Raw genomic sequence first — 12,360 nt, 5'->3', positions numbered from 1 at the left:
ACTCTGCCTCTTCCTGTCCTCACCCCACCCAAATGGGGGCCTCCTGGGAGGGGACAAAGAGACACACACGAGTGGTGAAAGGCCAATGGGAGTCTGGGAGACGGGGCAAAGAGGCACAAGTGGCGGGTGGGTGGGCCTGGGAGGAGGGGGCGTAGAGGCATGAATGGTGAAGGGGCTGAGGGAGGGGGCAAAGAGACACAAGCAGCAGGCAGAGGCCTTGGGGAGGAGGCGAAGAGGCACAAATGGCAGGTGAGGGGCCTCGGGGAGGGGGCTGAGCGGGTCCCAGGGCAGAACATGGGTGGGGCTTTGAGAGGAGGAGGCCAAGCAGGCATGGGCCTTGGGGGTGGGGCTACAGTCCAGGTGAGCCCAGCCTCCCCAAATAGAGGAAATCACATGCCATCCATGGAACTGGGGAAAGCGTGGATTTTTGCATATTTATCAACAGCCCCAGGTCCTGGAAAGTTGACTGTATTTGTTTTACATTTGGCTCCAGCTGGTCTCTGGATGAACCTTTGATCAGCTAGTCATCCAGGTAGGGGTATACCTGCACTCCTTGCTTTCTCAGGAAGGCTGCCATGCACTTCGTGAACACCCATGGGGCGGCTGACAGACCAGAAGGTAGTATTATGAAGTGATGTTGTTTGTGGTCTACCACAAATTGTAGGTATCTTCTGTATTCTTGAAAGATAGCAATATGGAAATACAGGTCCTTAAAACTGAGGGCAGTGTATCAGTTCCCAGGATCCAGAGAGGGGATAATCGAGACCAGATTGAGCATGTGGAACTTCAGTTTCTTCATGAATCTTTTGAGGTTTCGCAGATCCAAGATTGGTCTGAGGTTGCCATTGGGATCAGAAAGTAATGGGAGTAGAACCTCCAACCCCTTAGCTTTGTTGGAACCTCTTCCACTGCTCCCACCCATAGAAGCAACTGCACCTCCTGGGTTAGAAATCTCTCATGAGAAGGGTCCCTGAAGAGGGACATGGAGGGAGGGTGGAAAGGAGGGGAACAACTGAACTGAAGGGTGTATCCCACTTCCATCATGTGCAATCCTCATCAATCCATGGTAATGCAGGTCCATGCCCAGTAGAAGTTTGACAAGCAGTCTACAAACATAGGGGAGATAGGATCCAGATACTCTCCTGGTACCCCGTCTTTGGGCACACCCTCAAAAGGCCTGTTTAGACCTTGCCAAGTGTTTTGAGGTGGCAGACTCCTGGGCAGTTGAGGATTCGGATGGAAGCCTCCTCCTCTAGCCTCCGTTCCTCCTCCAGCTATAATCCTGACATTGCTGGTATTGCTGCAGATGATAGAAACAAGCCATTGGTTGAGACTTGAAATGCTTTCTCACAGGGGCTGGCATATGCAGAACCAAGAACTCCAAAGTAGCCCTAGAGTCTTTCAAGCTATGGAGTTTTGAATCAGTTTGCTTTAAGAAGAGCAATTTGCCTTCAAATGGCAGGTTCTGGATTGTCTTCTGGACCTTGAAGGGCAGTCCCAAAGACTGAAGCCACGAACTCTGCCTCATGACTACTGCAGAGGCTACAGAAGGGGCCACTGAGTCAGCCATGTCCAAAGCTGCCTGGAGGGACTCCTTAGCGATTGCCTAGCCTTCTTCCACTAGGACTAAGAATTCACCCCTGGATTCCGAAGGCAAGAGTTTCCTAAACTTTGCCATGGCTGACCAGGAGTTAAAATCGTAACAGCTCAGAAGGGCCTCGTGGTTGGCAATTATTAGCTGGAGGCTGCCTATTGAGTATACCTTTCTGCCGAATAGATAGAGCATTTTTGCATTCTTGGCCTTATGGGATGGCCCTTGTTGCCCCTGTCTCTCCCTCTCATTTGCTACCAAAACAATCAACGAGCCCGGTGGGAGGTGAGTATACGACAACTCATACCGCATGGGGGGAACAAAGTATGTCCTCTCCATCCGCTTAGCAGTGGGCTAGAGGGATGCAGGAGTCTGCCAGAGTGCTTTCATTGGCTCTAGCATGGCATCATTCAAGGGCAAGGCCACCTGCGATGGCCTTGAGGCCACTAATATGTCCACTAGGGCATGGGAGGATTCAGAGATATCTTCTGTTTGTATGCTAAGGTTCTGGGCAATCTTCTGACCCTCAATGGTGATTTGTGGTGTGTCACGTGCAAGGCCTGAAGCAGGTTGATAGAGCACTTTAGTTTTCTCAATATTGAGTGACAATCCTAGGCTTTGGTAAGCTTGTGCAAGAAAATCCAGTATGGACTAAAGATCATTCTCAGGGTGCACAAGGATGACACAAGCATCAGCATACTGAAGATCAGTAATGGACCCCTAAAGACTTTAGACTTCAAGCAGAGAGGTTGAAGATTAAAAAGACACCCATCCATTCTACATTGAATGTCAACTCCGTTGGCGAGGTGATCTTTAACAAGGACGAAAATGACTGCTAAATAGATTGAAAATAGGATTGGGGCAATAACGCATCCTTGCTTAACCCCAGTTTTGATGACAAAAGATTCCGTCTCAAGGCCATTACAGAGAACCGTGGCAGTCATCTGATCATAGAGAAGCCTTAGGATCTTAATAAATTTCAGAGGGCAGCCAATCTGGCCAGCACCTTCCACAAGGCTTCGCGATTGAGAGAGACAAAGGCCTTTGTCACATTGATGAAAGTCATGTACAGGTCCCGATTTTGCTCACGAGACTTTTCAAGGATTTGGTGGGCAACAAAGATCATGTCAGTTGTCCCACGGGATAGTCTAAAACCGCACTGAGATGCCGGCAATATTTCCTCAGCAAGGGGATGTAATCAGTTTTAGAGGATACAGGCACAATGCCTCGATAGTTTCCACACTCCGACTTCTCTCCTTTCTTAAAGAGTGTTACAACGTTAGTGTTTCTCAAGTCTTCTGGAATCTTCTCATTACACCAAATATGAAGAAAAGGTTTGTGGAGCTTCCCTACCAGTTCTTCACCTCCAAACTTGTAGACTTCAGCTGGTAGGCCATCTGACCCTGCTGCCTTGTTGTTTTTAGTTGCATAAGGGGTTGTGTTACTTCTTTGAGGGTAGGCGGGTCAGCAAGAGATTCTCTTTCATGTCATTGAGGTATAGATTCGATAGTGGCATCAGAGACAGTTGACTCACGGTTCAGGAGTAACTCAAAATGCACCTTCTATCTGGCTTTGATGGCTTCGCTGTCCTTAAAATATGCTGACCGTCTTGGGCTCAGAGTGGTGTGGGTCCATGGGAGCATGGACCATAAATGGCCCTTATTGCCTGAAAGAAACTCCTCATGTCATGTTTATCAGCATAAATCTCAATCTTCTTGGTCTTTTCTCGCCACCACTTATTTTTGATGTCACAGATTTTCTTTTGCACTTCAGCTTCTATGACTCTTTCTTCTGCTAGTGTGATATGACATTTTGCCACATGCGATCAGCTTTTCTTTTCTGGTCAAGCAGGCCCTGAATCTCAGCATCGTTCTTATCAAACCAATCTTGGTGATGGCGAGTGACATAGCCAATGGACTCAGCACATGCCGAGAGAATGGCAGTCTTTAATCCCTTCCAGAAATTTTCTTTATCATCATCTGCTGTAAGCATAACATCAAACTTCTCTTAAAGACACTGCTGAAGTTTCTCCCAAGTCACTATATCTTAAAGGGACTTGATGTTGAATTTCTTTTGTACTGATTTTGCCTGCTTGCATTGCCTAGAGACGATCTGGAAATTCATGATTAATCTAACAAGGTGATGGTCTGTCCAACTGTCAACAGTTCCATGCATGGCCCTCGTGATGTGGACATCCTTCCAATCTCGAGCTCTAACAATAACATAGTCAAGAAGGTGCCAATGCCTGGAGTAAGGGAGTCTCCAGGTGGTCTTATACTTCTCACTATGTCTAAAAAGGGTGTTTGTGATGATCAGGCCATGTTCTACGCATTTGCTTAGGTGGAGGATGATGTTGGATTTGGCCTTTCCTACTCCTTCTTTTCCAATAGTACCATTCGAGAGATCTGACTCCTGCCCGACTCTAGCGTTAAAATCTCTGAGGAGAATGATCTTGTCCTCCTTGGGAACATTGGTCAAGACTCTGTCAAGATCTGTATAGAATTGTTCCTTGATATCCTCGATAGAATCAAGCACTGGGGCATACACACTGTAAACAGCAGCATCACCTCCCAGGTGGTCTAGTGGTTAGGATTCGGTGCTTTCACTGCCATAGCCCAGGTTCGATTCCTGGTCAGGGAACAGAGCTCTTCAATTTTAAGGCAACTATCATATGGGTCACTCACCAGCATCAGTTTGTGGCATGCCGTACACAGTTTGACCCCCTGGGACAGAGGAATATCCCAATAGTCATGGCAGGCTAGCCCTGCAAGGCGAGGAACACTACTTAACTATGCTAACTTAATTCTAATTGTAACTATTTACAATTTATTTTACTGAGAAGCAACCCTTGTGAAACGCACTGAGATAAGCAATGTTCCAGCAACCATCACAGGCAACAAGAAGGAACTGACGGGGCAGCCCTATATACTGTACCATGAGGGCACAACTCCAGGGCCCCCATAGTTGAACCAATGGTTACCATTGAGGGAAAAACTTTCCAACATTGGTGCACACAGTGTACTGTATTGTAAGTGTAATCATTGCATGATTATAATCCTTATGCATAACATATCAGTTTCTTTTTGTACTTTCCAATATTGGTGTTAATTGAATTCACTTCAGCAAACGTGTAAAGAAATTCACTACTCAGATCTTACCACTGATAGAGGACTATCTGATCTAGGAGTCTGAAACCATACACTGAAGACCAAAAGGTCAAATTCTAGATCGTATAGATGTTTGCTGCCTTTGCACATGCCAGTTCTTTATTCACATAAATATAACCTTTTAACTATTCTTTTTCATTATTCTTGGTTAAAAAAGAATAAAATCAAGACAACAAAACAACATAATGACATAAAACAAATAGGTTTCAGAGTAGCAGCCGTGTTAGTCTGTATTCGCAAAAAGAAAAGGAGTACTTGTGGCACCTTAGAGACTAACAAATTTATTAGAGCATAAGCTTTCGTGAGCTACAGCTCACTTCATCGGATGCATTGAGCTATAGCTCACGAAAGCTTATGCTCTAATAAATTTGTTAGTCTCTAAGGTGCCACAAGTACTCCTTTTCTTTTTTCATAAAACAAATAATGTACAATATCAAAGTTGCGAGGAGAAAATAAAGCTTATTACATAACCTTCAAGTAAAACAAAATATTGAAATCTCAGAAATATTAACAAGCCAATAAAATATACTTATCATAAAAATATACCAAGAATAATTAGGGCTAGTGCTCTGACTGCCAGGAAAGAGATCTGTGTTCAATTTTCTTTCCCAGGGCTCGGAGGAATCAGCCCTGTCACATGGCCATCACACAACATATATATAATGGGAGGAAAGAAGCAACAGTTTTGAAAGAGACCTATGGGTGATAGGTTTCAGAGTAGCAGCCGTGTTAGTCTGTATTCGCAAAAAGAAAAGGAGTACTTGTGGCACCTTAGAGACTAACATGTTTCCATAGTGATGTAGCAGGAAAAGGCAACCATTGCAATTTTGGGCTGTATATTCTGAGGCATCAAGGAACAGGCAGTCTACAGTCCTTTCTCTAGATAGTGGAAATATCATCATACTTGGAATACTGCATTCAGCTCTGGGCTCCACATTACCAGAGACATACTGAGGAAGTCCAAAGAAGAGGGATAAAAAATCCAGAGAGCTGGAAGGACTCACTTATGATGAAAAACCAAGGCTCCAAACCAGAAAAATACTTAAACAAATACACAAGTGTTTTACTAAATAGGGGCCTAAAATAACTAAACATGTATTGGTAGGTTGAGACACAAGTAATGAGGAATGTATTAACAGTCTACAGAAATCTGAATGTAAACACCAAGGATAAAGAGGAATTATTATATAGAAGTTTTGCTAAGAATTATGGGATTAAGTTAAGCAAAGATGTATTTAGGCTGAATAACAGGGGACACCTCTTGTTGGAGAGATCAGAAGCTATGGAATGTCTCTAGACATTAATGGTAGAATCCCCATCACTTGAGATATTTTAAATAGGATGTACAAAAAAAATAAAAAATGTACTCCAGGGAACAATCCTACATTGACAGTGAGATGGACTGATAACCTAATAGATCTCTCTTTTCCATCTCTTACTTCTATGATTCCATTCACCATCCTCAGTATTACAAATGTAGGGGGAAAAGCAGCATACTGTTAAAACTAAATTATTGTCTGATGCTAGAGCAGAAGAAACAAAACAAAAAAGTATATAGGTTCCTAATGCTTGTATGGCTGTTGTCTTTCTACCATGGTATCTTATTACTTTAACTCTCTTTCAGATTGTTTTACCTTTTTAAATCACTTGTCCCTGTTATGTGTCAATGAGCAGTAGTTTGGTGCAACAGGAGAAAAACAGGATTGATGAATTGTGAGAAATAGTCAGATAATGAAAGATTGTGTCTTGTTTTCTCATGATGCAATTCATTTCTTTGTGAACAGGGACTTTACATAGGACATGATATCAGACAAGTCTGAAGAGGTTCTAATAACAAGCAAACAAAGAGCCAGAAAAAATAATGTCTAGTGAACAGACTTTCAAGTCCAAGTAAACTAAGTGATTCAAATCAAGGATTTAAAGAACCTTAAAATAAAGAAGACTAACCTTAAATGGTCCAGACACTCCATCAGATTTCCTCCCTAACTGGCTGAAACCTGATCAACATTATTTAAATATCTAGATTTCCTTTCCTCTCACACCTTCTTTCCACTGAATCAGTAATAAATGTAATGTCATATAATAATATTTAATGCTAGTACTAAACTGAGAATTACTTTTAGACAGAAGTATTGGGATGCTTACTTTCCATAGATTTTTACAAATATATTGTTTAAAAAAGTAGGTTGTGTGTTCTATGATACACTGAACCATATGTTCTTTAATAAAACAAAAGAAAATAATCAAAAAGCCCAAAACCAGGTTATACAGCATGTTTGATGTACCAATTTTTAAACATTCATTTAATATAGCTGGGCTTCAAAAACTAATACTGTTTATGTCCCCTAGTACGAAGCCCTAAATAAGGTTCCAGACTAGATTACATTCATGCAGGTCTCATTTTAACGGAAATTGGAAAGATGAAACAAAGATTATAGGAAGACACATTATAAAAACAGACCTCACAAGTCAAACTTAATAGTGAAACCATTCTCTTTCATGTAGACAACTGTGAAAACAAATATCCTGTAAGCTCTAGATATATATATTGTATCTTTCCACCAGATCTCTCTGCCTCCTTGAGACAGATTCCCATTCATCTCATGACTATATAATTTGATCATAGTTGACTAAGGCACAGCAGGGAGAAAGGGCTGATAAAGTATGAGGCTCCAGGAAGTCAGATAAACAATTTCATGATTTCTAGTTGTAACAAGGATGGGATAGTGGTGGATATAAAGATATTATCCCAGTAAGAATACAAATATCAAGCTTGTGCAAATGTTTTCCTTCTCTGACTAAATAAACTACTTTCCATTAACTGAAAATTACACTGATTATGATAAATTCCTTGAGACAGAATGTCAGGATAAAACACAAAGAATGGCACATGACAAGTGGAATGAAAGCTTTGCAGATTTGTCAATATGAAAGTTGGTATATTTTTTTTAATTTAACACAACTGATAAAGTGAAGATTAAGAAGTTAGTTTTTTGTACTAACACTTTTAATGAAAAAGAACATTTCTATCTTTCTAACATCTAACTTATTTCATACTTAGAGACCAGCTCATTTTTCTCTGTGGCTCATTCCCACATAATACTTTCCACTTTCTAAAAGATGCTAAAACAATATCTATTTGTAACTCTACCTTGCTGTCCCAACTGTGCTGACTGCTGGCTTGAGTCCCAGTAGTTGAATGGTTATAATTATGTTCATTCTGTTTTGGATTCTTTTTCAAGTACTATGCAAGCATTGTTTGCTTTGTATTTATGTTAACAAAATAATATTGTGATAGGTGTTTGGAGGGCCAGGTGGCCTAGTGGTTAGTGCACCTGACCTCCAACCTCTTGTCTTGCTGTCAGAGGGGTCAGAAACAATGGCTGGCTCCTGTCCCCAAGCCAACAGTGTTTGGGCCTCTCACTGTGTCTGGGCCTTTGCCCTTAAGTGAGGCATGGTAGGGGAACCCAGGCCCTCCTCTCCACTGGGCCTAAATTTGCCATCCTGGGCTACTTCCTACATATGTGCTCCTTCAGTTTGTGGGTATGGCCCCTATAGTTAGGGCCCTACCAAATTCACAGCCATAAAAAATGTGTCATAGACTCTGACATCAGCCCTCCCCCATGAAATCTAGCTATTGGAGGGGAGGGAGAGAGGCAGGGCTGGGGGTGCCCCAGCTGGGGGCTCCTACTATGCACTGGGCTCCAGCTGATAGCCCTGGCCAGGCTGGGAAGGGACAGGACTTCCTCTTCCCCTGCACAGCTGCTCTTGTGGGGAGATCAGACCCACCTCTGGGTACTTCCCCTGGCCGTAGGAAGTTCTGCAACCGCACTGCAGAAGTGAGAGTGTCCCTGAAGTCAGGGAGGTACCCAGAGGTGGGTCTGAACTCCCCCTGCTCCAAGAGTACCCATGCAGGGGAAGATGAAGTCCTGTCCCTCCCCACAACCCGGCCGGGACTAGCAGCTAGGAGCCCCTGGCTGGGATACTCCCAGCAGCACAGGGCAGATCAGACCCACTTCCCCATCTGGGAACTTCTCCCAGCTGCAGGAAGGCAGTGCAGAAGCAAGGGTGACCATCCTGCAACCCCCTTACAATTTTTGACACCCCCCACATGATCCCATTTTCGATCAGGACCCCCATGGTTACAACACAGTGAAATTTCAAATGTAAACATCTTAAAACGTGAAATTGACCAAAATGAACAGTGAATTTGGTGGGGCCTAACTAAATAGTCAATAGCATCACAAACAAAGTCAAAATGAGCAGGACCGTCTAAGACAAGCTGTTTCTCAAACTGGGTGATGGTTGGAGAAGGCACTGCTTATGGACCTTACTCACTGTCTTGTCCCCTCTCAGGCCCAATTTCTGACTGGCTTCCTGAAGAAGGATTCTTCTCTTTTACAGTCTGTTCGCTACTCCTTGCCCGGGCTCCTGAATTCTTTTTAACCTGCTCCTCATGCTGGAGTGGGCTGAGCAGGCCTCGGGGACGGGGGGGGGGGGGGGCACTACCTGAGCCCAATATTGCCTTTTAACCCCTGCAGGCCCACTCTGGGGTTTGCATAAACAATCACAAACATATACTAGTTATTACTGTACTGTGGCAATTTTTATACTCTGGCTAATGTATTGGTATCTTTCTCCAACTTAAGTAGTTGAAAAGCAAATGGCGACATCTCCTTTTCTCCATTCAGGATTCAAAAGAAAATCATATATTTCTTAGGTTTCAGAGTAGCAGTCATGTTAGTCTGTATCCACAAAAAGAAAATTTCCAGTTTGCAAATTAAATTCCAATTCAGCAGTCTCTCATTGGGGTCTGTTTTTGAAGTTTTTTTGTTGAAGAATTGCCACTTTTAGGTCTGTAATCAAGTGACCAAAGAGACTGAAGTGTTCTCCGATTGGTTTTTGAACGTTCTAATTCTTAACGTTTGATTTGTGTCCATTTATTCTTTTATGTGGAGACGGTCCAGTTTGACCAATGAACATGGCAGAGGGGCATTGCTGGTACAAGATGGTATATATCACATTGGTATATATGCAGGTGAACGAGCCTCTGATAGTGTGGCTGATGTGATTAGGCCTTATGATGATATCCCCTGAATAGATATGTGGACACATTTGGCAACGGGCTTTGTTGCAAGGATAGGTTCCTGGGTTAGTGGTTCTGTTGTGTGGCGTGTGGTTGCTGATGAGTATTTGCTTCAGGTTGTGGAGCTGTCTGGAAGCAAGGATTGATGGCCATTGATTGATGGCTCGCGGCGTTCTGTTATTTTCTTTGTTGGGCCTGTCCTGTAGAAGGTAACTTCTTGGTACTATTCTGGCTCTGTCAATCTGTTTCTTCACTTCAGCAGGTGGGTATTGTAGTTGTAAGAACGCTTGATAGAGATCTTGTAGGTGTTTGTCTTTGTCTCCCCTCATGTCACTAGCCATCACCTTCAGCCCCCAATTAAAACCTCTCCAATGCAGCATCAAGGATCTACAACCTATCCTGAAGGACGACCCATCACTCTCACAGATCTTGGGAGACGGGCCAGTCCTTGCTTACAGACATCCCTTAAAAGTGGCAATTCTTCAACAAAAAAACTTCAAAAACAGACTCCAACAAGAAACAGCTGAATTGGAATTAATTTGCTGAATTGGAATTAATCTGGATACAATTAACTTAGGCTTGAATAAAGACTGGGAGTGGATGGGTCATTACACAAAGTATAATTATTTCCCCCCCCTTCCCCACCCCCTGTTCCTCAGACATTCTTGTCAACAGCTGGAAATGGCCCACCTTGATTATCACTACAAAAGGTTTTTCCCCCCCCTCTCCTGCTGGTAATAGCTCACCTTACCTGATCACTCTCATGACAGTGTGCATGGTAACACCCATTGTTTCATGTTCTCTGTGTATATAAATCTCCCCACTGTATTTTCCACTGAAAGTATCCAATGAAGTGAGCTGTAGCTCATGAAAGTTTATGCTCAAATACATTTATTGGTCTCTAAGGTGCCACAAATACTCCATATATTTCATAGCGTATAGTCACTAACTACCCTGGAAGGATTTATTTTTTGGTTTAATTTTAAATAAGAAAATACCTTTTATTCTCCAATAAAGTTATTGTGAACGAATCATACTATTTAATTTGAACTTACCTGTGACTCTTTCACATTTTCAACAGTGAAGTTGAACCAGACTCGAAAGCGTGGATTACAGGTATCCGGCCTAATGAACAGGTCATACTCAAACTCTGTGATGTGATCCACACGTCCCAGGTTACCTACCAGAGGATTATGAAATGCAGCAGTTTAACAAATGGCTGATTATCCCTAGCCCAACAACTACATAGAATGGAATTTTGAAATGCGTGACTATGACTAGCTAAAACCAGTCACATGATTATAAGCTTAATTAGCACTATAACACAGTTCAGAACTTTTTTCAAGTAAATGTCTTTATTAAACTCATGAAGAAAAATACACAAATAGGCCAACCACATTTAAATAAGTCAATACAGGAAAAAAACACCAATAAGGACTTTTATAATTCACTTCTAATTACTTTTTGTCCTCTCTGACCTTTGATTCTGTGAATATTGTCCCATTATCCTTTCTGCTACTCAAAATCCCCCCTTTTCTCATATGATCTCTTTGCCACTCCCACCCCCTGCTTATAGGGATTTCTTTCTTCCCTGTGCTGGTTATGTTTAGGAATACCTACTTAAAAACAGTGCCAAAAATTCTATTGCTCCCCCTATGGCTGATTTTCAGGACTTCCCTGTTTTCCTACAGATGCTCAAGATCCTCTCTCCTAAAACATGAGGCTATGCGGTTTAGCTTGGGCCCCTCCTGGTTAGTTTTGTGACATAATATTGAAAAATACAGTCAGAAACTACTTTGCTCCCTCTGGCACTTTTCAGTACAAAATGAAAGCAAGCAACAAATCAGGCTATAGTGGAAAAAGGAGTGGAGTTCAGTGCTGGAGAAACTTGGAAAAGTGCTTTTAAATGGTTAAACTGGCTTTTTTCCTTTGAAGTGATGCAGTGAGTTTCAAAGACAGATGACTTGTCTGTCTACCTAATTTATACCCTACAAAATGAAAGGTATTACATTTTTCCTGCTCACACTCATCTAATCAAATTTTGTATTTAATAAAATAACCCCACACCTTTGCTCTCAAAGCTAATGTAAAATGTTAATTATGAAAGTATTATTACATGTTTGGATCTATTATTTTATTAATTCAGCTATAGTTTCAGATATTTGCAGCAAGATTACCAAATCCTTATTCACATAGAGTAGAAACTTCCTCTTCAGGTAGTCCCATTTAAGGCAGTGGGATGACTTGTGGAGTAAAGTGTGCTTAACATTAGTAATGGTATTAAAATTTGGCTTACAGTTTGTTTTTGGGGGAGGGGATAATTTGTATTTTGGAAACCAACAGCTATTTCAGCTGTGTATTTCATCGATGTACTATGAGATACAGCATGGCCAGAGGGCAGCAGGAGACTGTTAGAAGGGAGCCTTATTCCCTGTAGAGGGAAGAAAGTTTGCTACAGATTAATTAAAGCACCTGAAGCCAATTAAAGCACCTGAAGCCAGTCACCTGATAAAATC

The 12,360-nt window shown here is 42.2% G+C and overlaps 1 protein-coding gene across 2 annotated transcripts in view; it reads right to left on the bottom strand.

Moving 5' to 3' along the window:
* Window positions 1-12,360, bottom strand: part of LOC119859961 (AGBL carboxypeptidase 4) — a 1,439,111-nt gene that overhangs the window by 1,342,755 nt on the left and 83,996 nt on the right. For both annotated transcript variants that reach the window (XM_038412901.2, XM_043520131.1), the window contains exon 3: window positions 10,900-11,024. In XM_038412901.2, coding sequence (XP_038268829.1) covers window positions 10,900-11,024 — 125 coding nt within the window. The remainder of the gene's footprint in view (window positions 1-10,899; window positions 11,025-12,360) is intronic.

This window comes from Dermochelys coriacea, chromosome 8 (genome assembly GCF_009764565.3).
Source record: "Dermochelys coriacea isolate rDerCor1 chromosome 8, rDerCor1.pri.v4, whole genome shotgun sequence".
Classification (NCBI taxonomy): domain Eukaryota; kingdom Metazoa; phylum Chordata; order Testudines; family Dermochelyidae; genus Dermochelys; species Dermochelys coriacea.
This window is presented reverse-complemented; position numbering and strand designations above follow the sequence as displayed.